This window comes from Bubalus bubalis, chromosome 6 (genome assembly GCF_019923935.1).
Source record: "Bubalus bubalis isolate 160015118507 breed Murrah chromosome 6, NDDB_SH_1, whole genome shotgun sequence".
Classification (NCBI taxonomy): Eukaryota; Metazoa; Chordata; class Mammalia; order Artiodactyla; family Bovidae; genus Bubalus; species Bubalus bubalis.
Genome location: NC_059162.1, coordinates 21659481 through 21686321, shown reverse-complemented (window position 1 = coordinate 21686321; position 26841 = coordinate 21659481). Strand labels below are relative to the sequence as shown.

General features: G+C 41.0%; 1 protein-coding gene across 2 annotated transcripts; it reads right to left on the bottom strand.

Annotated features, from left to right (window-relative positions):
- Positions 1-1331: 1331 nt before the first annotated feature.
- LIX1L (limb and CNS expressed 1 like) lies at positions 1332-26154 on the bottom strand. Of its 2 annotated transcripts, XM_006040915.4 has the most exons (6): positions 25750-26150; positions 15076-15239; positions 12156-12296; positions 4489-4584; positions 3844-3921; positions 1332-3523 (listed from the first exon to the last, which is right to left on the bottom strand). In XM_006040915.4, the coding sequence occupies exons 1-6, from the start codon at positions 26039-26041 to the stop codon at positions 3281-3283; spliced, it is 1014 nt and encodes a 337-aa protein (XP_006040977.3). In that variant the 5' UTR covers positions 26042-26150; the 3' UTR covers positions 1332-3280. The 2 variants fall into 2 exon arrangements, with proteins under 2 accessions (XP_006040977.3, XP_044800387.1); XM_044944452.2 differs by lacking the exon at positions 3844-3921 and having other exon boundaries at positions 25750-26154.
- Between the last annotated feature and the right edge of the window lie 687 nt (positions 26155-26841).

Here is a 26841-nt window from a genome sequence, read left to right as displayed (position 1 = left end):
TATGCCTGATGCTGTCTAATTAGGAAACAAAGTTGGAAATACAGTTTAGGGTCAAACTGTATGTCATGCTAAAAATTTGGAACTTACCCTACAGGCAAGAAATTTTTCTAATTCAATATTTTAGTATTCATAATTTTTAACATTTGCAAGTAGCCCCCATACTATTTTTGACTTGTGTTTTTCATTAAATAGACTGGCATTTTAAATTTACGTGCTGTGCTGTGCTCAGTTGCTCAGTTATGTCCACCTCTTTGCAACCCCAGGGACTGTAGCCTGCCAGGCTCCTCTGTCCATGGAATTCTCCAGGCAAGAGTACTGGAGTGGGTTGCCATGCCCTCCTCCAGGGGATCTTCCCAACCCAGGAACTGAACCTGAGTCTTTCCACATTGCAGATAGGATTCTTTACCATTGAGCTATCAGGGAAGCCCCAAACAAATTTATACTGTTTAAATATCACTGCCATCAGTGGAGACCATATTTTTCTATTACAAATTCAGATAAAAGCATAACTAGTAAAAATGAAAAATGTTTGGCCATCTACCACCGAAAATCTTGTCAGATAATGCCAAGGGTTCACATATAAAACTTTGGGAAGTGCTGCTAAAGGTAAAGATAGCTAGATGATAGTTTAAGCAAGGGAGTGGTGCAGTGATAAGTATTTTAGAAAGAAATCTGATAGTAATGTAGAGGATGTGAAGAATGAAGGTAGAGATAATTAGGAAGCTGTTGCAGTGGTCCAGCCCTGAGATGCTAAAGGAATGAACCAATTCAGTAGATATGGACAAAACAGATTAGGAAGTTTGTATAGGGGTAAACTCAACAGTAAGTGATTGATTAGATAATGGCAAAGAGGAATTGAAGGATCTCAAGGAAAACTGAGGTTCTAGCTTAGATTGCTGGGCAGTAATTTCAGTAACGTGGGGAGTCAAAGAGGAGCATGTATGGAGAAATGGGTTTTATTTTAGATAAGTAAGTTCAAAGAGCTTGTGTCATTCATGTGGTAATGTGCAATGTGTGGAAATACAGATATAAAAGCTCAAAAGAGGTTGGGGTGAAAGGAACAGGTTTGAGAACTGGGTGTATGATAGAGTTTAAGCCACCACAGTGGGTGTGACTGCTAGTGAAAAAGGGCAGAACTTGAGGAGAAAGGGTCAAGAACCAAATTCAGGCTTCTTAAATATCTGGAGAAGGGGAGGCAGATGCCTTCTCCCGCAGTACAATCTTATTTCTTCCACCCTAAAAATACTAAAAAAAGTTATTTTTTGAACTTTTTAAGAGGGTCATTTTAGAACGTCTCTGATACATGGGTCTCAAGAAAGAGTCAATATGGCTCACTAGACAAAAATCTATTTTTAATTATATAAAATTATACATTTAAAATACATAGAGAGTACTAAAAAGGTAAGTAAAAATTTAACACCAAAGGTGGACATATCAGGGAACAATTTTTCTCCAAGTTCTTTGGGATCTTACTGGTTGGTATTTGAGAAAAATAATCAAGGAGATGCGAAGACAAGTTCTTTCCATAACTCACACCCCTTCCCAGAGAAAACAGCAAAGGAGAAATGAGGGTTTGTGATTTCTGGATTATAAACATAAATAACAACTGAATAGACATACCTATTATTTAAAAGTAGGGAGCCTCTGCTCCAACCTTACATGTGTTTCATGGAATACAGAGATGGGGCTTGGAGAATTCAAGGAAATCCCTTTCAAGTACTAATATAACTGTTGTTAGATTCCTTACCTCTGATCCCATATATACTGGTCACTAAGATGATTTCAAAAGCAAGAAAGCTGACTTTCATCTTTCCCCTATCTGATCCAAATGTGCAAATTGTAGCCTGTTTCCTAACCTATTTCTAAAAGCAAAGTGTATAATTGTTAAACGGAAAGTGTAATTACAGGAATATTAAATTTCCCAAACTCAGTTTAGGAAGTGCACTGAGCTATAATATAGTATTAAGGTGATTACAGAAACAAGAAGAAAATATATCTTAGAGAAATGTACAAAAAATTCTCCCAAAGGGGAATGCTTTAGCTATACTCCAGATCATCTTTCTCCTGTTTTACCCAGGAAAGAGGTAAGGGAAGAGAATAGTATTCATATTAAAAACATAATTAGCTGATCATTGATTCTCTTTCCCCTCCTGGAGTTTCTCATGGTTCCCATTAGGAAGTGCCATAATGCCAAAGTATCTTCTAATTTTCCTGATCGGCTCATGCTCTAATAATAATTGTGGAGGAAGAGGAAAGAAAAGAGGAACACCAATGTGAATCTAGGTATATACACCTAAGGTCATAAACAGTAGCCACTTCATGGGAGTAGGAGGAACATAGCCCTCACCAAATTGGACAGATGTTTCCAAAAACCAAAATGATGGGAGGAGGTTTTTAAGAAAGGGAAATATGTTTTACCTTCTACCAATCTTTGCAGCAGGAAGATCTATAGACAGGGCTTAACTAAGCTTGGTGAGCAGGGGAGGAGGAGTGAAAAGAGAATATTGAAAGATAAGTAACTTCAACCCTTACCCATTCAATAGATTCTGGTATGGTATGGTATCTAGGCCCCAGAAGCAACACAGGTGATAAACCCCTGCAGGTTGTGTTTATAATTCCTCTCTTGTTCCTGGGAAGTTTCTCAGCAATGATTTTAAAATTAAGAAACAACCAGCTCTCCATTTCCCTTTCAAATAATAATGTGAGGAAGCCCTAAAATGAAGTACCATTTGGAGGCAGAAGAGGAGTAAGGTGGTAGTGTGGTGTGATGTAGGTTATGAAATAACCTAGTTACTGAGGGAACAACTTGGTACCAAGTAGGCCCAGCTCAAGATAAAACCAAAGCCAAAGTTTTCATTTTCATGCTCTGTTTGGTCCAAGAGAAAGCAGGAATGAGGGTAAGGGTGGGGCTCACAGTCCTTATTCAAGCTCCTTGTTATCTTAAAAGGAGACATGAACACCTAGTAAGTCATTTTGTGCTACTGAAATGACTACACAGAGTTACTGGCAGTGTAAGAGCCCACAAAGCTCTGAAGACAGCCTGCTCTTCTTGTAAAGCAGTGTGGATATGTTTCAAAAGCAACTACATCCAAAAACTAGAAGTAAGAAAAGGGATATCTCAGCAAATAGGAATCTAGATGTAGAATTTATACATACACATATATATATCTCTATATTTTAAAGTATAAAATTGAGAAAGTATGTACAGAAATCACACTAAGTCTTAGAAAGGACATATAAAAAATGGGCCTGGAGATGATGCGAGTATGTGGGTAGATGCCTAGCAGTTGGAGGAATGCATATTGCCCAACTGCCCAGCAGCCAGCATGAGAATATCTTTCTTCTCCTTGTGGAAGCGCAGCTCCTTGCCTGCCAGCCGGGCTTCATCCAGCTCCCGCTCAGTAGAGGCCAGCTCTCTAGACAGTGCCCCTGGCACACTCTGCTCCCGGCTCACCCAGTCCAGTGCCATTTGGTGGCGAATATCATCATCTAGGGCTCGGTGTGAATAATGAGCCAACACTTCCTGGAGGGGGAGAGGAATGTGAAAGTCACGGACAAAGTAAAGGTTCATTCCTCATTAACCCTCTGGGACTAGGAACCCTCAGCCTTTGAGTCCTAACCAAAGTCAGCACTGGTGTCCTCTGAGGAGAGTCTTACAGGAAAACCTCCTGGTGGGAGAAGCAAGGCAGGTAAAAGAATCACAGTTAAGATTATAGGAATGAAGTGGGCACTTTATGTAAGCCTTTCAAGACTCACAAACTGGTAGGCCTGCTTATTTATAACACAACAGCCACCTCAAAACAGCCCTTCTGCCAGACTCCCCTCATCCACAGGAACTCTTACCTGCCGAGAGCACTGTCTTTCCCTCATGGCCTTAAGGCTGCCATTCCAGTGCAGCAGCTGAAAAACTGTCATTAGCTCCTGGAGGAAGAAAATATGAAGTGCCAGGACTGGTATATGGAGGTTGCATAAGAATTATATATGAGAGGGGAGGAGTACTTTCCTGGTGGTCCAGTGGTTAAGAATCTGCCTTGCAATGTAGGGGATGCAGGTTCAATCCCTGGTCAGGGAACTAAGATCCCACATGCCACAGAGCAACTAAACCTGCTCGCCACAACCAGAGAGTCTGTCCACCCCAACAAAAGATCCCACACAACACAATGAAAATCCGGCATGGTGCAACTAAGACCTGAGGCACCCAGACACACAATTAAATCTTGTTGTTGTTTTTTTAAATAATTAAATGGGGAAACTTTCACAAAATGTATTTGTGGCAGCATGCCTTATACCAACTCTGATATGTCCTTGGGGCCTTGGGGGAAGGAAGATATTTATATTTTGAAAAATATTCTATAAACTTTTCTCCTTTCCTTTCCAACTGAGTCTTGGTACGAGGTGTGTGTGTGTGTGTATGTGTGTGTCTATGTGTGTGTGTACAGTCTAATCCATGTTATTAGAGCAAGGGAAGTAGGTGGAATAGTATAGTACCTGAAACTCCAACATTGACTTGCCCTTGTTGGATTCCAACATGAATCGAAAAGCACCAATCCCTGTATTGGGGTTGTCAGCTTCCTCCCTGTTGCCCTGGTAACAGAGGAAAAGAAAAGACAATAGATTTTCAGTCAGGATTATCACCTCGATCAGGACTGTCCAGGAGAAATATAATGCAAGTCACGTGTTTAATTTAGTTGCCATATTACAGTAAAAACAAATAGTATTAATTTTAATAGCATATTTTATTTAACCTAACATATTTAAAATATTATTTCAACTATAATTAGTATAAAATTTATTAATGAAACATTGTTTTCCTTATACTAAGTTTTCAAAATCTGGTGTCTGTTTATCTTACAGCATATCTCAATTCAAGTGCTCAATAGCTACATGTGGCTAGTGGCTATTCTGCTGCTCAGCGCAATCCTAGAGGCCTCTGGAGCCATCACACTTTTTAACTTAGGTGATAGAGACAAGTCAATCTGATTTTCCCTGTTTTAGAAAAGGGAGAGCACTGAAACATAGAGGAGAGTCTTGATTTAGCTAAAATAACAGAGTGAGTTCAGCATATAAGACTGGACTAACCTAGAGGGCAATTAGCAAATGCATTTTAAAGAGTGACTGTAAAAGTCACAAGCATGGCAAATTCTGGGTAGCCGTTTGGCCTCCTGGACATTTGCCTCGTGTGTCTTCTACTGGCAACATGACCCTGCCAGGGTCGAGTTAAGATACATTGACCTACCTGTAAGCCTAGAGTGTATGAAAAAAATACAGTATAGAAGTTAAGAGCATGGACTGGACTACTCTTATGGTCTTGGTGAAGTCATTTAACCTCTCTGTTCCCCAGCTACCTTATTTGTAAAATGAGAATAATCATGGATCTATTTTACAGGATAATTTTAAGGATTAAAGATATTCTTTTAAAAATTTAAATTAAAAAAAGATAAATTTAGTCTAACAATTCTAAGCATATAATGTAGGTGCATTATCATATTGGACCTGATATCCAGTTACACAATCCAAATCCATTCTGGTACGGGCTCTGGTTTGTGCTATTTGGTTGGTGGTTTCATATTATTAAAGATAATTCTAGGTCCAGGGTCTTGTGGGGACTTCCAAAATGAGGGCATCTCCTGGTTTCCTAGTGATCCTTTTTATCAACCCGATCTAGAAACATTAGGCCAGGAGACTACTGGGAACACAGGGATCCAGCTTTCTCCTCTTGCTTCCTAAGAGGTTTCCTGCTCTTTCTAGCCAGTTCCACACACACGCCCCCAAACTCCCAAGAAATGAACTTCATTCTGCTCTTTTTGAGCAAAGGGATCAGGTAGAGTTCAGGAACCAATTAAGTTATATCCAAATTCAGTTTATTGTGGGATACTTTATCATGGGGTTTTACTGTATACGTATCACACTTAAATAATGTCAGGCACTTAGTAAGCATACCATAAGTGCTAGTTTATTATCATTCTTTGCCTTCACTGTGCTAGAATCAACAAGAAGTCAGAACTACTCAAAATCAACCCACTTTGTTTTGTGGCTCATGAGAAATAATCATGCCATGCATGATTAAATCTTTGTGGTGAAACAAAGATCATAAAATTTGGATTTAGAAGTGAAAATCTAGAGGAAGGGAGGGAAAAGGTGGTGATTTTCATTATTAGGATTTAGGGCTCTGAAGCAAGCAAGAGTCTTCATTCTTATCTAGAACTGTTCACTGCGATACCTTATTCAGTGCCTCCATGATACAGCACAGAACAGCTGCCAGCAGAGGCTGCGGGGCAGAGTCCATCTGCCCCATGCCTTTCTCAGTTCCCCTGAGAGTTGAGGGGATCAGTATCATGGCACATCTGTAAACTATCTGGAGTATACCAAATGGCATGACCCAACATTGGCAAGTTCCGTCTCATAGGATACTTCTACACCTACCAAGGTTATAAATGAACTCCATTTATTCAATAAACATTTAATCACAGAACACTTGATTAGTGATAGGAACATTAGAATATAATTGGAAAGGAATTAGAATTAATTTAATTTAACCTACTTATTTTACAAATGAGGAAATTCAGAACCACAGAGGCTAAGTGATTTGTCAAAAGACAGAATACAGTGTTAGATTCAGGACTTTTAAAGGACAAAAGTTAAAAGCAAAAAATGTGGACATCACTCTTTCAGTTCAGTTCAGTTCAGTCGCTCAGTCGTGTCCGACTTTTTGCGACCCCATGAATCGCAGCATGCCAGGCCTCCCTGTCTATCACCAACTCCCAGAGTTCACTCAGACTCACGTCCATCGAGTCAGTGATGCCATCCAGCCATCTCATCCTCTGTCGTCCCCTTCTCCTCCTGCCCCCAATTCCTCCCATCATCAGACCATGGGCTAAGACCAAATGAAAATCTTTTTTTTTTTGGAGAAGTGGAATTCCCCTGGGATATTAATGAGACATCCACTAAGTTCTCAATTTGAGAGGTTAACAAAAAAAGAATAGTGGCATGAAAATAATAATAGTTTACATTTCTTAAACACTTTGTAGCAGACACTGCAGGTGACCTATCCAATGTCTATTTCCTTCTTCCATACTACAGGGCCTACTCATCTCCAATTACCTCAGAGAAGAGTGATTTTATCCTAACTCCAAGTGGGTAAATCCTAATCTCTTTTGCCTGTAACTGACTTTAAGGTGAGAATTCTGGGCATGGGTGGTAGAGGGAAGGTCTGCCAGAGAGCTTCTGGGAATAGAGTCCTTAATACTAAGGAGATACTAGAAAAGATGGTCTCTTTCTGTCTCTGAATGTAGTTTTCTCTGTATTTGACAAATGGAACTCTGTCTCTGTCTTGTACCCTGAGGGGAGTCAGCCCAAGGGCAAAGCCAATATCTAGAGGATGGCTGGGTGGAGAGATGGAAAGAATTTTGGCCAGTAGATGATACTCTTTTTTTTTTCTCCAGGTTAAAAGTCTGTTTTGATGCTTCCCTTGTGGCTCAGTGCTAAAGAATCCGCCTGCCAATACAGGAGACACAGGTTTGATCCCTGATCCGGGACGATCCCACATGCCACAAAGCAACAAAGCACCACAACTATTTTTTTAATTAAATTTATTTATTTTAATTAGAGGCTGATTACTTTACAATATTGTATTGGTTTTGCCATACATCAACATGAATCTGCCACGGGTGTACACGTGTTCCCAATCCTGAACCCCCCTCCCACCTCCCTCCCCATACTATCCCTCTGGGTCATCCCAGTACACCAGCCCCAAGCTTCCTGTATCCTGCATCGAACCTGGACTTGCGATTCGTTTCTTATATGATATTATACATGTTTCAATGCCATTCTCCCAAATCATCCCCCACCTCCCTCTCCCACAGAGTCCAAAAGACTGTTCTATACATCTGTGTCTCTTTTGCTGTCTCCCATACAGGGTTATCGTTACCATCTTTCTAAATTCCATATATATGCATTAGTATACTGTATTGGTGTTTTTCTTTCTGGCTTACTTCACTCTGTTTAATCGGCTCCAGTTTCATCCACCTCATTAGAACTGATTCAAATGTATTATTTTTAATGGCTGAGTAATATTCCATTGTGTATATGTACCACAGCTTTCTTATCAGTTCATCTGCTGATGGACATCTAGGTTGTTTCCATGTCGTGGCTATTATAAACAGTGCTGCAATGAACATTGGGGTACACGTGTCTCTTTCAATTCTGGTTTCCTCGGTGTGTATGCCCAGCAGTGGGATTGCTGGATCATAAGGCAGTTCTATTTCCAGTTTTTTAAGGAATCTCCACACTGTTCTCCATAGTGGCTGTACTAGCTTGCATTCCCACCAACAGTGTAAGAGGGTTCCCTTTTCTCCACATCCTCTCCAGCATTTATTGCTTGTAGACTTTTGGATCGCAGCCATTCTGACTGGTGTGAAATGGTACCTCATAGTGGTTTTGATTTGCATTTCTCTGATAATGAGTGATGTTGAGCATCTTTTCATGTGTTTGTTGGCCATCTGTATGTCTTCTTTGGAGAAATGTCTATTTAGTTCTTTGGCCCATTTTTTGATTGGGTCATTTATTTTTCTGGAATTGAACTGCAGGAGTTGCTTGTATATTTTTGAGATTAGTTGTTTGTCAGTTGCTTCATTTGCTATTATTTTCTCCCATTCTGAAGGCTGTCTTTTCACCTTTCTTATAGTTTCTTTTGTTGTGCAGAAGCTTTTAATTTTAATTAGATCCCATTTGTTTACTTTTGCTTTTATTTCCAATATTCTGGGAGGTGGGTCATAGAGGATCCTGCTGTGATTTATGTCGGAGAGTGTTTTGCCTATGTTCTTCTCTAAGAGTTTTATAGTTTCTGGTCTTATGTTTAGATCTTTAATCCATTTTGAGTTTATTTTTGTGTATGGTGTCAGGAAGTGTTCTAGTTTCATTCTTTTACAAGTGGTTGACCAGTTTTCCCAGCACCACTTGTTAAAGAGATTGTCTTTTCTCCATTGTATATTCTTGCCTCCTTTGTCAAAGATAAGGTGTCCATAGGTGTGTGGGTTTATCTCTGGGCTTTCTATTTTGTTCCATTGATCTATATTTCTGTCTTTGTGCCAGTACCATACTGTCTTGATGACTGTGGCTTTGTAGTAGAGCCTGACTGAAGTCAGGCAGGTTGATTCCTCCAGTTCCATTCTTCTTTCTCAAGATTGCTTTGGCTATTTGAGGTTTTTTGTATTGCCATACAAATTGTGAAATTATTTGTTCTAGCTCTGTGAAAAATGCCATTGGTAGCTTGATAGGGATTGCATTTAATCTATAGATTGCTTTGGGTAGTATACTCATTTTCACTATATTGATTCTTCCGATCCATGAACATGGTATATTTCTCCATCTGTTAGTGTCCTCTTTGATTTATTTCACCAGTGTTTTATAGTTTTCTATATATAGGTCTTTAGTTTCTTTAGGTAGATATATCCCTAAGTATTTTATTCTTTTTGTTGCAATGGTGAATGGAATTGTTTCCTTAATTTCTCTATTTTCTCATTATTAGTGTATAGGAATGCAAGGGATTTCTGTGTGTTGATTTTATATCCTGTAACTTTACTATATTCATTGATTAGCTCTAGTAATTTTCTGGTGGAGTCTTTAGGGTTTTCTATGTAGAGGATCATGTCATCTGCAAACAGTGAGAGTTTTACTTCTTCTTTTCCAATTTGGATTCCTTTTATTTCTTTTTCTGCTCTGATTGCTGTGGCCAAAACTTCCAAAACTATGTTGAATAGTAGTGAGCACCACAACTATTGAGACTGTGCTCTAGAGCCTGGGAGCTGCAACTACTGAAGCTCAGCACTCCCTAGAGACTACTCGGCAACAAGAGAAACCACCACAGTGGGAAGCCCACATACCGTAACTAGAGAGTAGCCCCCACTCACCACAACTAGAGAAAAGCCTATGTAGCAACAAAGAGCCAACACAGCCAAAAGTAAAAAAATAAACAAAAATTGTTTTAAAGCCTGCTTTGGACTTCCCTGGTGGTCCAGTGGTTGAGAATCTGCTAGCCAATGCAGGGGGCTCAGTTGGATCACTGGTCCAGGAATTCCCACATGCCAAGGAGCAACTAAGCCTGTGCTCCACAACCACTGAGGCCCATATGCTCTAGGGCCCACGTACCATAACTACTGAGCTAATCCACCAAGAGCCCACGTGCCACAACTAGAGAGTAGCCCACACTCGCCACAACTAGAGAAAGCCTGTGCACAACGGTGAAGACCCAGTACAGACAAAAAAAAAACCCAGTCTGCTTCATTTAGATCTGTTGACCAGACTCCCAGACAGCTGATTTTGAAGGAAATTTTGCACCTGAGTGTCTCCCCACTTTACCCTCCCAAGAGTGTGCTCCTGCAGATGGGACAACAGAACTCACCCTTTATGTCAAAATGGGACTGGTCTTCAGGCTTGAAGTCCAGGTTGGAGCTGCTGTCCTAAATGATAACATTCTTAATCCATGGAGTCATCCAGTCCTGAAATCTGCCCTACTTCTAGACTTCTTATCATGTTAGGTAATAAATTTCCTTCCTTTATTTATTAAGTCAATTCGAAGTGAGATTTTCTATTACTTGCATCCAAAGGCACCTAAACAGATAACATGTGCTAAATGCTGGAACATAATCTCTTTTATCCAAGAATCCTATGTGATAGGTATAACTGTTATCCTATTTTACAGATGAGGAAACTGGAAAAAACTAACTTGTTCAAAGTCACATAACAAGTAGAACCAAAATTTCAAAATAAATTCAGAGCCCATGCTCATAAGCACTGCTTTCTATAATCCAAACTAATGTTTCATTTTATAATGTCGATACATTAGATGATTTAAGACTGAAAAACGTGCTTTTAAAATTTTAACTGATTTGATTAATATAAAATGTTTTATTCCCTGCAGACACTGCTTGACAGGGTAATAGGAGAAAAACAGATGGGTCCTAGGTAACGGATTATGAATCAAAGTGTTCAACACTAATCTCCAAAACAGGTAAGTGAAGCAGTTTAGTATATGTAATTACATCTTAAATGTAAAGAAAACAGAAACAGAAAATTGATCTGACTTTATCTCCCTATCGATGGTCTTTTGAGAGGAAGGATGAAAGCAGTGCTAATTTTTAAGATGTATCTCTAAGCTAGAAAAGTTTGTAAGCTGACTTGGGTTCTAGTCTTGGTTCTACCATCTACAAGCTATATTACTTTAGGCAAAACTTCACTTCTATGTTTTTAATTTCCTCATCTGTAAAAGAGGGGTATCAATAGTATTTCTACCTCATAGGGAGGGCTTCCCTCATAGCTCAGTTGGTAAAGAATCTGCCTGCAGTGCAGGAGATCCAGGTTCATTTCCTGGGTTGGGAAGATGCCCTGGAAGGAGGAAATGGCAACCCACTCCAGTATTCTTGCCTGGAGGATCCCATGGGCAGAGGAGCCTGGCAGGCTACAGTCCACCGGGTCGCAAGAGTCAGACACAACTTAGCGATTAAACCACCACCACCACCATACCTCATAGGACTGTTGTGAAGATGAAAGGAGATAAACTACATATAAATCCCCTAGAATAGTCCCTGGTACAAAATAAATACTCAATTAGGATTTGCTATGGTTATCATCATCGTCATCATTTGAAAGAAGAGATGTTCTTTTTAAAGACAGTAAATAAATTATCCTCCACATTCCTAGAAACATGAAGACAAGACACTTATATTGTAACATGTTCTTTATTAATAAGATGAAGTAATGGAGGCAGGAAACAAGTGACAATGAAAACAGTTGTATAAAAAAAGAGCGAAGGAAAAAGGGAGTAAGGTCTTAAACCAAAATTGGGAAAAGCAAAATTCTGGTTCAATTTTTATTTTATAATATCTCTAAAAGTCCATAAATCTTGAAATAAAGATTTCTAGATACCAGAGGCATAATGAAAGAGACAAAATAACAAAAACAAAAACATACATAGATTTAGAGACTGAAGCATTTGGAGCATGTAATACAAAAGACTGATAGAAAATAAACAGAACAGAAATGTAGACAGGAAAGAAAACCAAGAATTCATGTTCTGTTTCCCAGTAATACACAAGATTTCACAATCAGCCAATTCTCCCATCCCCCACTCTCCTCCTTTCCAACTCCAAATAACTTACATTGAAAGATGCCAGGGCCTCAGAGACACTCTTCTCAATGAACTCATCAGTGATTCTTCTGGAAGGATGTTCATTAAACACAGAGTTCATTAGTGCAATCTTTGCAGCACTCCGCCGGGCTTCAGCTTTTGTGGGGCAAAACTAGGCAGTAAACAGAGAAAATATGTGTATATGTGTATCTGAGAGAGAGGAAGGAAGAAGTGGAGGGAAACACTTGGCATAGACAACACTTGGATACTCTTTGGAAAAGTCAGTTTGTTCTAGATGCTGTCCAAAGTTTTTATTGTAAAATGGTCAGGGCACTTGGAAGCTTAAGTTTGATTCAACATCCTGGAGTCATTAAGGAACTGGAGACAGCTGTAGCTCATACCAAATTGAAGGCAGTATGGAGGAGATTGCTGAAGTCAGCATATAATCACTGGATACAAAAAGTACCTCTGTTTGAACTGTCAACAGAATTAATTACTCAAAAGCCAGATTCTCGCCAGTCTGTTAGAAATCTGTATCTTGTTCTTTTATTCTGTAGACAAGATGGACAAGATTTTTTTTATCCCTCTAGATAACCTAAGATTAGAACAAAGCTGTTTCTAGGCTGCTTCTGCAGAGGAGCCCTCTAGTCTCTATCCAAAGCACCCATTTGGGATTCTTGGACTTTACCCTTAGCTATGTGCAGGCAGTTTCCTCACTAATGCAATGAGCCAGGGAACTATCCCTGAATGGAGTCTAAGGTCTGAGGAAGGATTATATCATCTCTAACCCACCCCCTCCCAGTGGAGGCAAAGAGAAGAGAGGTAGCTAGGGAAAGGAAAGCTGACTCAAGGAAAACAAGAATAAATTAAAAATTAACTCATGTTTTTACACTGGATCCAACATATGTATCAAAAAGAATGTCTGATTTTCAAAAGTCTTGAATCACTCAACTTCAGATCCCTAGCCACCTTTAAAATTCATTTTTACTGGCTGTTTCAAAGGCCTCTATGCCCTTTGTCATTTATGATTAGGATTAAAGAAAAGAACGTGATGTAATTTTTAAAAGTAGACCAGATTATGTTTGCTACTTAGCCATCCTTAATTTCAGTAATTCCCAATTTCCTTTAGCTGACAGGTCTCTCTGCGACAACATATGGAGTTTGGTACGTTAATCCTACGTCTTCTTGCTTATTCAGTTTCTGTTTCCGCTTCTCTCACTATTTATTAGCCTGCTGCCCATGCTACTGCATGGTGCTCTTTCTGAAAAATCATCTATGAAGAAAACCAGCAGGAGAAGTATCACCTGCCACAGTGCATATAAAAGATGTAAGCTAAAAGAGGCCAAGAGAGATAATTCTACTCTTTCAGGAAATAACAGAAATTGAATGCCCCAGTTTGGGGCATCCTGGAGAAGGGAAAGGCTACCCACTCCAGTATTCTCCCCTGGAGAATTCCATGGACTGTATAGTCCATGGGGTCTCAAAGAGTTGGACACGACTGAGCGACTTCCACTCACTTGGGGCATCACCATAAGATTATTAAATCTTTATTCAACGATATGATGAGGTAGGAGAAGGAAGGAAAGATCTTATTTTCTAGAAGCAAAAGATAGACATTAGTTATCTTGGGCACATATTTATTTCTCTGAAATGGCTGGGGTTCTGAGAGAAACATTTAGTCACCTGATTTGAAATGAAGCTCTCTTTGGACAGTTTCTATTTGAGACTGCAACTGAGCTACAATGGCACTCATTTGTGCAACAGATTTATTAAATGTCTATTCTGTGCTGGGCACTGAGTTGGACGGTAGAGATTTAAAACTGAATAAGAAAGAAGACTGACACTATCTCTGCCACCATAGAGCATAGTCCACTAGGACAGAGAAACACTCAATAATGATATGTTGTGGTAAGTGATTTGATACGGGAAGTTCAAGGTGCTATGGAAGCACATAGCAGAGGGTATAACTTTGTGTAAGGGTTATTCAAGCCATACGGAAAACAGAACAAAAGTGTCTAGTCCCCTCCCTAAATTCCTATTCAGGCTCTAAGTTGACATTTCAGGAAGCTACTTTCCTGTCTACAATGTGAAAAATTCATCTTTGATGTAATATTCACACTGATCAAATTTCTTGTTACCCTACAATAGCATCAACTATTTTCATCATCATATACAAGTCTTTTATATAATTGTAGAATGTTAGTACCAGAAATACTGGCTAGAAATAATCTACTCTGTCTCCTTCATGTTATAGATGGAGAAACCGAGGCCCATAGAAATTACTTGACTTGCCCTGCTAGCAGTCAGGGGAATGAGAATTTGGATCTGCTAACTCTTAGATGAGTACTATTTCCACCATACATAGTCCTTCTCCTTTGATTTCTTGGAGAACTCAAACACTGCTTTCCTTGGCCATAGCCTATGAAAAAGTAGTGCGGGCAATGGATATTATCCTATGTCCTCAAAAAGAGACAGCAGGAACCTGGAAAGCCAGATCAGAACATGAGTTAGGTGCTAGTAGTTTGCTTTTCTTTCAGCTTTCAAAAACTCAAACCCATTTGACGAAAACAACAAAATTCTGTAAAGCGATTATCTTTCATTTAAAAATTAATTTAAAAAAACACTCAAACCCACTGGAGGAGGGCATGACAACCCACTCCAGTATTCTTATCTGGAGAATCCCATGAATAGCGGAGCTTGGCAGGCTCCATAGGATCTCAGAGTCAGGCACTACTGAAGTGACTTAGCACACACACTAAAAAGAAAAGCATGCTACCAAGGTTGTTTTCTGGTCAAATGAGCCTCAGATGCTTATTAGAATGATTTACCCAGAACTGGTCCAAGTCCTCAAATAGGTGACTTTGGACAGAGATTTAATGATCAAAGTGATAGAGAAAGCCACTACTAGCACTACGGATTTATCTCGGCTACATTTGCCTCCCAGCTCTTACCTGGAAACTCCCAAAGCAACTTCCCCCAGGCAGGGTGACATAACAGACATAGGGAGGACTGTTGGCGGGAACCATCTCATAAACCACTAGGGCCCCATTCTTCAAGTCAGCCCCTCGTGACTGTTTCATCTGCCAGAATTCCTGAAGTGCCTCCACCACATTCACTATAAAAAGAGAAGTAGTTCAGTTCAGCAATAAGAATGCTTCCAAATGGTGCTCTGCTTCAATACACTATCTGTAACCTGTACTTACATTAAGAGACTACCCCGTCTTAGATCCCCACCTATCACCATTTAAAAGCATTTAAAGTAATAAGCCAAGGCTGTAATTAAGTTCATTTGCATAGGAAGACCAGAATATACTTCCCTCACCTCTCTAGTTCACATTTTGGTTAGTCTTAGACACCAAAAGAGAATAGCATAAATATTGGAGGCCAGAGTTTCCAAGGTCAGCATACCATTGTTACTACCTGATGAAATACAAGTAGATTATTCCACAATTAGTCAGCTGGCCAAGAATAGTAATAACCACCATGATCATAAGTGCTGACGTTTACTGAACTTACTGTATGTCATATTTCTCAGAGTGCTTTACCCATACAATCATGAGACAGGTACTTTTATTATCCCCATATTACAGATGAGGGAAATGAGGTATGGAGAGGTTAAATAACTTGCCCAAGGATATAACAGAAAGTAGAAGAGCAAGAATTCCAACCCAGGCATTCTTGGTTCCCAGGTGGTTTCCTGGCGCAGTGGTAAAGAATTTGCCTGCCAATGCTGGAGACGCATGATATGCAGATATGTGGGTTCAATCCCTGAGTCAGGAAGATCCCCTGGAGGAGGAAATGGCAACCCACTCCAATATTCTTGCCTGGAAAATTCCATGGACAGAGGAGCCTGGTGGGCTACAGTCCCTGGGGTTGCAAAGAGTCAGACATGACTGAGCATGCATGTATGTCATGTCATTCTTGGTTCCAGAGTCAATGTTCTTAATCATTAAGTAATACTGTCACTTAAGGACATATGGCCCTATTAGCCATTTTCAAGGCTGTGCTTCTGGTGAGCAAACCCCTGGCTAGATTCCTTTTCCACCCTGAAATACTATATGTATACTATATATATGAGAGAGACAGAGAGATAGGGAGAAAGAGAGGGAGAAGGAAGGAAAGAGAATGAATTCTGAGGCTTTCCCTAGCATAAATGATTTTAGAAAGGACTGCATATTGGGAAACATTCCTCCACAAGTCTCTAGCACTACTCTCCATCTTGCTAGGTACACCGAGATTTCAAGGTCCTGACTACTCTTTACTTGGATAATTTCTCAGGATTGAGTTTGCAGCAAGAAACCTTGAGGAATAATGTCTCTGACTAGGATAAGGGACAAAGTTTGCTTACTATTACTATAAAATGGCAGGTTCCCCAAGCTCAGTGTTCCTCTCTTGTAATGCAGCCCATGGCCTGTGCAAGCATCTACCTGAACCCTCCTTGTCAGACAGGGGAGGCAAGGGAAACCAGTGCAGGCAAACAGGAGGCTCATGCTACATGCTGTGCTGTGAGTAATAAAGGCCTTTGTCTCTGACCCAGAGTCTCTTGGCTTCTGCCAGCATCCATGAAATAGTAACCATCTACATGATATGTTTTTGTTATTCAGTCGCTCAGTTGTGTCCCACTCTTTGCGACCCCATGGACTGTAATACACCAGGCCTCTCTGTCCCTCACCATCTCCCAAAGTTTGCCCAAGTTCATGTCCATTGCATCAGTGATACCATCCAGCCATTTCATCCTCTGACACCCTCTTTTCCTTCTGCCCTCAATCTTTCCCACCATCAGGGTCTTTTCCAATGAGTCGGCTCCTCACATCAGGTGGCCAAAGTATTGGAGCTTCAGCTTCAGCATCAGTCCTTCCAATGAATATTCAGGGTCAATTTCCTTTAGGATTGACTGGTTTGGTCTCCTCGCTGTCCAGAGGACTTTCAGGAGTCTTCTCCAGCACCACAGTTTGATGGCATCAATTCTTTGGCGTTCTGCCTTCTTTACGGTCCAGCTCTCACAAATAGTAATTAGTTGTAAACAGGGTAAAATCAAACTCCAGACTTGACACTGTATTCAAGGACAGTTCCCCTCATCCCCTAACACCTAGATTCAATTATTCCACAAAAATTATTGAATACCTACTCTGTGCTAGACTGTGTGCTGGTGCTAGGCTACAATCATGAGCAAAACCCTGTTCCTTTTCCCTTGCAGCTTACAGTCTAAACAGGGAGAGGGAGATTAACCAAGTAATCTCAAACAAATCAAACACTACAACTGAGATAAATGCTATAAAGGAGTGGTAAATGGTGGGAAATGTAGGAACATGTGACCTAATTAAGAAGGTCAAAGAAAACTACCCTGACAAGGTAATATTTAAGCTCGGATATAAGTATCACTAGGCGAAAAGGTGAGAGAAAAGTGCTCTGAACAGAAGAAATAGCATGGACAAGGGCTCTGTAGCAGCAAGAAGTACAATGAATAAGGGGACCAGTGTGGCCAGAAAAGAGACAGTGAGGGGTAATATAATGCAAGATGAGGTTGCAAGAAAAAAAAAAATAAAGCCAGGGCCAGATCAGGTTAGATGTGATGGGTCATGTTAGAGTACTGGCTTTATCCTGAGCAATGGGAAGCTACTGAGGGGTTTTTAAATGGATGGCAGGATAAAATCAGTTTGCCTTTGGAAAGGATCTCTTTGACTCTAGGGTTCCAAAATTTCAAATGGCTTTAACTAAAAGCCTCATAACAATAAATTATCACACACATTCACCAATATCTTCCATGACCACTCTCCACCCTTTGTTACAAGGACTTGTTAATTCTATTATATTATGTGAGTTAAGGTCTGACAAGGAGAAGACACCAAGATGGGTCAGACATGCAAGAAATTTGTTGGGGAAGAAGAAGGAGAAGGGAGAGCCTTCAGACCAGGTTCAAGGTCTGACACCTGTGGAAGAAAAGAGGCAAGGCAGGAAGTGTGGATATGAGAGTCTCAAGACTGCAGCACAGTTCCAAGAAAGGTTTGGCCAGAAACCAAAGGAATCCCACATCTCAGGATGTGCCTGAGTTAGCACCCCTGCTGCGCTCAGTCACTGACAGAGCAGCCTACAGGATATATGGCCTCAATGCAAACATGGTGATGAACTCAGAGGGAACAGCAGTTTAAGGCTGTCAGTCAGTTATGCTCCCTGCAGCACCAGATATTAACCAGCACATTTTCATGGCTGCCACATACACACTAAGCAAAATGTTGAGCACTCAATAGGTGCACAGCTCTATTCCAGACATTAGAGATGCCAAGACGAGTAACATATATTTCATGCCAGGAAGATGTTCAAAATGTACAAATACAAGGTGTTCAAAATGAACAATAAAAACTTATCTTACTGCTCTGCAACTGAAGCAAGCACTCCATGTACCAACCAGGGTTTGAAAAGCAGCATAAGCTCTTAACTAATACCTTATATTTAACTGACTTTTTAAAATGTTCATTCTTCCATTAAAAGTCAGCATGAAAAGGAAACTTTCTCTTTCCCACCCTTAGTTTTAGCAGGGACTCTTCAAAGGTTATTGCTGCCCAGAAAGCTTAGCCACCTTTGTTCTTTTCATTGAGATCTTTTCAGGCTCAGTTCCCTCTTTGAGGTAATCTAGCACAATGTGCTGGGTGACAGGTCGTATGACATTCAAACAAGGAGAATACTGAAATAAAGAGGAAGGGGAGAAGACTGCTATAATGGGGAAGGTCCTATTAAAAAGCACATGACCATTCTATATCCAGTTAAATCCCTTTTGGCACAGACTATAGGGCTTTTTTAAAAATAATTATTCAAAGCCAAATGAAATAGGGAGTCTTATTTCAGAAATGTGAGTATGAAATGACAAACAGGGCAAATGATTAGGGAAAAAGGCAATGAATTGTGATCTGCATTTGAAAATGCTCATAAGTGTTAGTCACTCAGTTGTGTCCAGCCCTGTGTGATCCCATGGACTGTAGCCCACCAGGCTTCTCTGTCCATGATATTCTCCAGGCAAGAATATTCAGTCTTCCCTGACATTTCCTTCTCTAGGGCATCTTCCCTGGCTAGGGATCAAACCTGGGTCTCCGGCATTGAAAGCAGATTCTTTACTATCTGAACCACCAGGGAAGCCCATGAGGCTCATTCATTTCTAAAGCTAAAAAGGACTTGAGAGATTATCTAGTCTATCTCAGGCTAAGGAAGGGTAAGTGACTTGGTTGAGGTTACATAGCTGTAGCAGAACCTGATGCCGATGTTTTTTCCAATTTGGGAATCTTAATCCAGGGTCCAAAGTCCACTCTGTGGTTGAACTTCATAGGGCTTCACAAGACCTTTAAAACTCTAAGTAAAATTAAGCATGTCTGTGTGTGTGTGTGTGTGTGTGTGTGTGTGTGTGTGTGTGTGCATATGAGTATTTATTTTTGAACAACATCAAAGAGAATACTTTTGGTTTTTCCCTTGGGAGATAAAATATTAGATGAATGTCTAAGTGGTGAGAGAGACAGAGTGCACATACACCAGAGTAAAAATACTAAAATGACACATGAAACTATAATAAAAAAAGTTTATAAAAAAAACAATTTTATAGTGGGGCAGCATGGATAAATAGATAATGAAATTAAGTGAGTGAGAAGGTTCTCTCTGATCATACAAGATGGTAAGAATAGTGTCTGTCAGTTAGTCAGTTTATTCGCTCAGTTGTGTCCGACTCTTTGCGACCCCATGAATCACAGCACGCCAGGCCTCCCTGTCCATCACCAACTCTCAGAGTTTACTCAAACTCATGTCCGTCGAGTTGGCAATGCCATCCAGCCATCTCATCCTCTGTCATCCCCTTCTCCTCCTGCCCCCAATCCCTCTCAGCATCAGAGTCTTTTCCAATGAGTCAACTCTTTGTATCAGGTGGCCAAAGGATTGGAGTTTCAGCTTTAACATCAGTCCTTCCGAAGAACACCCAGGACTGATCTCCTTTAGAATGGACTGGTTGGATCTCCTTGCAGTCCAAGGGACTCTCAAGAGTCTTCTCCAACACCACAGTTCAAAAGCATCAATTCTTCGGTGCTCAGCTTTCTTCACAGTCTAACTCTCACATCCATACATGACCACTGGAAAAACCACAGCCTTGACTAGATGGGCTTTTGTTGGCAAAGTAATGTCTCTGCTTTTGAATATGCTATCTAGGTTGGTCATAACTTTTCTTCCAAGGAGTATGCGTCTTTTAATTTCATGGCTGCAATCACCATCTGAAGTGATTTTGGAGCCCCAAAAAATAAAGTCTGACACTGCTTCCAGTGTTTCCCCATCTATTTCCCATAAAGTGATGGGACCAGATGCCATGATCTTCGTTTTCTGAATGTTGAGCTTTAAGCCAACTTTTTCACACTCCTCTTTCACTTTCATCAAGAGGCTCTTTAGCTCCTCTTCACTTTCTGCCATAAGGGTGGTGTCATCTGCATATCTGAGGTTATTGATATTTCTCCCAGCAATCTTGATTCCAGCTTGTGCTTCTTCCAGCCTAGCATTTCTCATGATGTACTCTGCATAGAAGTTAAATAAGCAGGGTGACAATATTCAGCCTTGATGTACTGCTTTTCCTATTTGGAACCAGTCTGTTGTTCCATGTCTAGTTCTAACTGTTGCTTCCTGACCTGCATATAGGTTTCTCAAGAGGTAGGTCAGGTGGTCTGGTATTCCCAATCTTTTAGAATTTTCCACAGTTTATTGTGATCCAGACAGTCAAAGGCTTTGGCATAGTCAATAAAGCAGAAATAGATGTTTTTCTGGAACTCTCTTCCTTTTTCCATGATCCAGCGGATGTTGGCAATTTGATCTCTGGTTCTTCTGCCTTTTCTAAAACCAGCTTGAACATCTGGAAGTTCACGGTTCACATATTACTGAAGCCTGGCTTGGAGAATTTTGAGCATTACTTTACTAGTGTGTGAGATGAGTGCAATTGTGCAGTAGTTTGAGCATTCTTTGGCATTGCCTTTCTTTGGGATTGGAATGAAAACTGACCTTTTCCAGTCCTGTGGCACTGCTGAGTTTTCCAAATTTGCTGGCAGCACTTTGAGTGCAGCACTTTCACAGCATCATCTTTCAGGATTTGAAATAGCTCCACTGGAATTCCATCACCTCCACTAGCTTTGTTCATAGTGATGCTTTCTAAGGCCCGCTTGTCTTCACATTCCAGGATGTCTGGCTCTAGGTGAGTGATCACACCATCATGGTTATCTGGGTCGTGAAGATCTTTTTTGTACAGTTCTTCTGTGTATTCTTGCCACCTTTTCTTAATATCTTCTGCTTCTGTTAGGTCCATATCATTTCTGTCCTTTATCGAGCCCATCTTTGCATGAAATGTTCCCTTGGTATCTCTAATTTTCTTGAAGAGATCTCTAGTCTTTCCCATTCTGTTGTTTTCCTCTATTTCTTTGCATTGATCGCTGAGGAAGGCTTTCTTATCTCTCCTTGCAATTCTTTGGAGCTCTGCATTCAGATGCTTATATTTTTCCTTTTCTCCTTTGCATTTTGCTTCTCTTCTTTTCACAGCTATTTGTAAGAATAGTGTGATCTGGCTTAATTCATGTTACTATGAAGATAGGGAAACTGGTTAACAATATTTCACCTGACTTCCTATTTCAGTTTGTAGAAGGTACCCCTGAATAGCCCACAGTGCACAGTCTCCAGAAGGTTGAAAAATGACAGTGACTTTGGGAGAGGACCATAGTAAGCGGAATAATGCACCTTGCCCAGAGGTTCATGTCCTAATCCTTAGAACCTGTGAATGTTACCTTATGTGGCAAAGATTTTGCAGATGTGATTAAGTTAGGGATATGAGATGGAGAAATTATCATGGATTATCTTGGTGGGTCCTAAATATAATCCCAGGGGTCCTTAGGGAAGGAGACTTGATGAAAAACAGAAGAGGAGAAAGCAGCAGTAACATGGAGGCAGAGGTTAGAATGATGCTGTTACAAACCAGGGAATTCTGGTAGCACCAGAAGCTGGAAGAGGCAAAGAAACAGATTCTCCCCTAGAGCCTCTGGAGAGAACACAGGCCTGCTGTGACACCTTGACTGTGGCCCAGTGATACTGATTTTTAACTTCCGGGCTTTAAAACTATGAAAGAATAAATTTCTTCTGTTTTAAGCTAAGTGTGTGATAATTTGTTAGAGCACCCACAGGAAATGAATACAGGGTCTAATCCTACATTTCAAACATTGGAAATATCCAGACCAATCATTTTATTAATAACTACATGGTCACTCAGAACAAAGAAGCTGTCTGTGATTCTGAAGAAAAGGAACAACTAAACAGAAAATACCACATAAGATTCATTTGTTCAACCTAGTGGAGTGGCTGGGCTGAATTTCCAATCATGTAACTATATGTGATATATAAGGATAGCAATATATATACTTTTTAATTTGGCCGCAGAGGATCTTTAGTTGCAGCATGTGGGAATCTAGTTCCCTGACCAGGGATCAAAACCTGGTTCTCTGCATTGGAAGTAAGAAGTCTTAGCCACTGGACCACCAGGAAAGTCCCATGGGACAGCAATAATTTTTTAAAAGATAGGTTTGAAGAGGGTAACACAGAAGTTACAGAATAAGGAAAGCAACTTGGTTGTTCAGGCAATTGTGCCAGCTTAGAGATTACCAGCTGTGAGTCATTAGAAGAAGGGGTCTATATGCCATGTGGAAAGGAGGTAAATGAAATGGTAATGCTAACAGTACCTATCAAATGCACAGTTTTCAAAGCATTTCCACATGCATAATAATAGCAACCACCTATTGAGTACTAACTAGCTGCTGCATGCATTCATTTAATCCACGAAGAACTATTAAGATAGGCATTGTAATACCCACTGAACAAATGGTGAACAAGTTAGGAAACAGACCACAGTGGCAGAACCAGAATTCAGAACCAATGTTTGTTTGCCTCCCAAACCAATCCTCTTTCTGCTGTATTGTCCTGCTTTATTGCATCATTAATTCTCACACATGCTCTACAGAGTGGACTGTGAGCTCCATGAAGATAGGGACTGTGTTTCTTGTTCACCCCTGGTGATCAATAAATATTCATTAACTGAATGAATGGAACAGGTGAGGCCTAGAGAGAGAAAGTAATTTATCCAAGATCACACAGCCACTATTTGACAGGGCCAGATTCTCTGATTCCAAATCCTGTGCACTAAACTGGTTAAGATCCTACAGCATACTGAGCTCGGTGTGCATCTTGGGTGGGGACTGCAGGGAGAGATACAGGACAAATAAGCGAGATAACAGAAGAATCTAACGCTGAGAGCCTACAGGAGTGAAGGTAAATCTAAAGACCATGCCTGGTCAGAAGGAAGATGAAAGATCTGAATTGAAGATAATCCAGTAAAGCATTGCTGGATTGAGGACTGGTCTGGGCAAAGACTAAAGTAAATTTTATGCAGGGGAATAGGGCCAGCCCCCAAATATCATGCCATCAGTCACAAGGGTGTGTGGACACAAGCCAGTGGCAGTTTTGCCTATTAATTGAAGCAGAGTAAGTGATTCCATGTGGTGAAAGTCTTCTGAGCCAAATCGGCAGAGATTCTGCTTGCCTGAAGCTGAACTATCTGCCAAACTTTCCCAAAGTACTGGCTGGACACCCAGACTGGAAATGAGAAACTCAAAAATAATGAGAAGGACTGTGGTGGGAGGTAGGCAAGCTGGAGGACTGAATTGCTGGAGAGTCTGAATGTTAACTGGTTGCTCTTTGTCAGTATAATTCCCTTGTACCCTCACCCTCATCCTTTCTAAGGAAATGAAAAAGTTTTACAGGATGCTCAGTTTAAACCAGAGCTTCTTGAGGTAACACAGACCAAAATATGTCACTCCTCTACAATTTTAATAAACACCTATAAGATTCTAGGAAGAAGGCTTTAGATTTAGGGTTGCTACTCCTATGCTCAGAAGCAAAGACCTTCCCTTGGTCTCAATTTAAAAGAGGCATGAAGTAACAGGACAATAGCTAATGGCAATTCCATTACAGTGCCCTGTTAAATCTAGGTGTTAAACTAGAAAAAACAATTAAATTCCCTCATGATGAATTTCAAGATAATATACATTTGTATTCCCAGCATCTAGCAGAGTGCCAGCCCCCTTGGTAGCAGTTTAAAATGTTAAAGAACAAAGGGAAACTGATGGGAAATGTATCATTATGCAAATAAAGCAAAATGGATCTTAAAATGTTTTCACAAGAATCATTGGTTTTACACTGTTAGGATTTAACAGTGAGAGAAAATATGTATTCTTCCCAAAGAAATGAACCAATAAACTTGAGAAAATATTTATCATTTTTAAAGTACGCATTATTATATCTGTCAGGTGCAATATATCATTTATTGAGACAATAATTCCAAAGGAAATCAAAGCTCAGTGAAGTTAAGTCTCTTTCACAGAAACATAGCTGGCAAGTGACAGAGATTTAATCTGGGATTTAATCCAGACTTGTCTGACTCCAAAGCCTTTGTGTGTGCTCTTCTCACTGCACTTTCTCAGGAAGAAAAAAAAAAGTCATTACAAGAAAGCCCTGCAACCTTTCTCTCCTAAACAGACAAACTAGAAAGTTAAAGATACAGTCACTTCCAGGTCAAGCGGGACTTAACCATGCAGAGAGAAGTAATGTCTCAGAAATTTCAGATCTGAATTCTGTACCCCACACCCCTTCCTATATATTTCTTTTTACACTATAAATCTTGGAACTCAAACTCATGATATCCTGCACTGGTTAAACACAAACAACAAAGAAAATCTTCACATCCCCCTTTTCAGAAACCCGGGAAATTAGGCATGTTTAAGATGAAGAGTTCTAAAGGAAATAGGGTTTCTGTCTGGCTCATTTCCACTGAATTTAACATTGAGAAAGCCAAGCCCTGGGATTTATCCTCAGTTCCTGGGCAAGGGCCAGGAAAACAGAGCCAGACAGACAGAGAGGCTGGAATTGTGAGGTTCCATACTTAAAAAGACACCGAAGTAGGGCACTAAGTCACAGGAAGCTGGCGGGGGTCCAAATTTAAAAGCACAATTTACAGGTGACTTGTGAAAGCCCTGCCTAATTCCCCAGTAAATCTGAAGTTGCACTGGAAATCTCAGAGTGACATAAGAAAAGAATTTAAAAGTCAAGGTTAAGGAGACAGAGTAAATTAGCCGGAGCCCAGGAATTGCTGAGATCACAGAAGAAAGACTGAGAGGATGTGGCTGAGAAATGTCTTGGTTCTGAGATAAAGGATAGGATCCCACACAATGGGGACTGGTCTGTAAAGGCAGAGAGATGTTAAAGCACTAAGCTACAGGAGGAAGTCCATTTCTAAAGAGGAAAAGATTGGGAAGAAAAGAAGGCTACCTCTGTAAAAACGGGTCCCTGGAGAATATAGTAGTAACTCAATAAAGGGGAGGGGTGAGAGGCTTAAACGTGTGTATGAATATGCGCGTCTGTGCGTGTGCGTGTCTGTGTGAGTGTAGCCCTGAAGGAAACTCCCCAAAAGGAAATGCATGTGAGGGCTCTGAGCCAGGAAAAGCGATCCAGAGGACTGTGGGAGCAAAGCTCCCTTACAGAGAGGGTGTCCCGGAGGAGGCCAGACCCCGCAGACTCACCTCGGCCATAGCCCTGCGTGTGTTTGGCGAAGCTTCTCACCACGGCCTCCACGGCCTCCCGCAGTACCACAGGGCTGCCTGCGGCGCCGGGAGGCAGCGGCAGCCCGGCGGCCCCGGACAGAAGCAGAGGCGGCGGGGGCGGTGCGGGGGGCGGCGGGGCCGGCGGGGGGCCCGCTGGGGGTGTGGCGGTGGCAGCCGCGGCCCCAGTCACTCCGGGCCGAAGCGCTCTCAGAGTGCCCCTCCCGCTCGTGCCCACTCCAGGCTGCAGTCGCTGCGCTCGCAAGGTCTCCATCCCGGCCGCCAGTGGAGTAGCGGCCTGGAGCCTGCCAGCCTGGCGAGCTAACGGTCCCAGCCGCCCCCTCCAGCGAGCGCCCAGGGACTGAAGGAGGTGCCGGAGCCCAGCCGTCAGTCAAACGGGGGCGGGGACGAGCCAAGTCCTATGCCAATCACCAGAGATGGGGCGGGAGCTGGCCGGTTGACCCTCCACCATAGGCAAATTATTGAAGGCGGAGGTTCTGAGCAACCAATTACAAAGAGAAAAAGCGATACCTCTACCCTGGAGAAGCTTAGCTCCGGCGCATCTTTGCGAGTACTAGAAAGCGGGCCAGACTCCTAGGGCGAGGCTAGAGGGGGGAAAAAGGGGGGCCTGGGTGTATGACTGGGGAGAACTGTAGACAGAATGAGAAGATTCTTATTCTTGGTCCGATCACTTCATTTCATACATGTAGGTGAGGAAACTGACTCAGAGAAGTGATATGACTTGTTCAAGATCATATGCAATTGATAGTGGAGCTAAAGGAAGGAAAGATACTGACATTTAATGAGCACATACTTACTGTACGTCAGACACTATACAATGTACTTTAGTGGATTGTCTTATCTAATAATTGCAATCACTAACTAGATTTTATTATTTTATAGATAAGGAAATTGACAGGCTAGATATATTGTCCAAAATTAAATAGCCAGGAGGTAGCAAAGGAAGGTTTAGACAATAGGTCTTCTGATTTCCAATATTTTAATCTTCTTGTTATACAGAACTGTTGGGCAATTTTCTGATTTCATCAATTCTTCGTTGAAGGAAGAAACAGT

Coding starts and splice junctions, on each gene's coding strand:
- LIX1L (XM_006040915.4), bottom strand. CDS start 26,041: ATGGAGACCTTGCGAGCGCAGCGACTGCAGCCTGGAGTGGGCACGAGC. Junction 3,922..4,488: donor AGTCAATGTTGGAGTTTCAG/GTACTATACTAT, acceptor TTCTTCCTCCAG/GAGCTAATGACAGTTTTTCA. Junction 3,524..3,843: donor AAAGACAGTGCTCTCGGCAG/GTAAGAGTTCCT, acceptor CTCCCCCTCCAG/GAAGTGTTGGCTCATTATTC.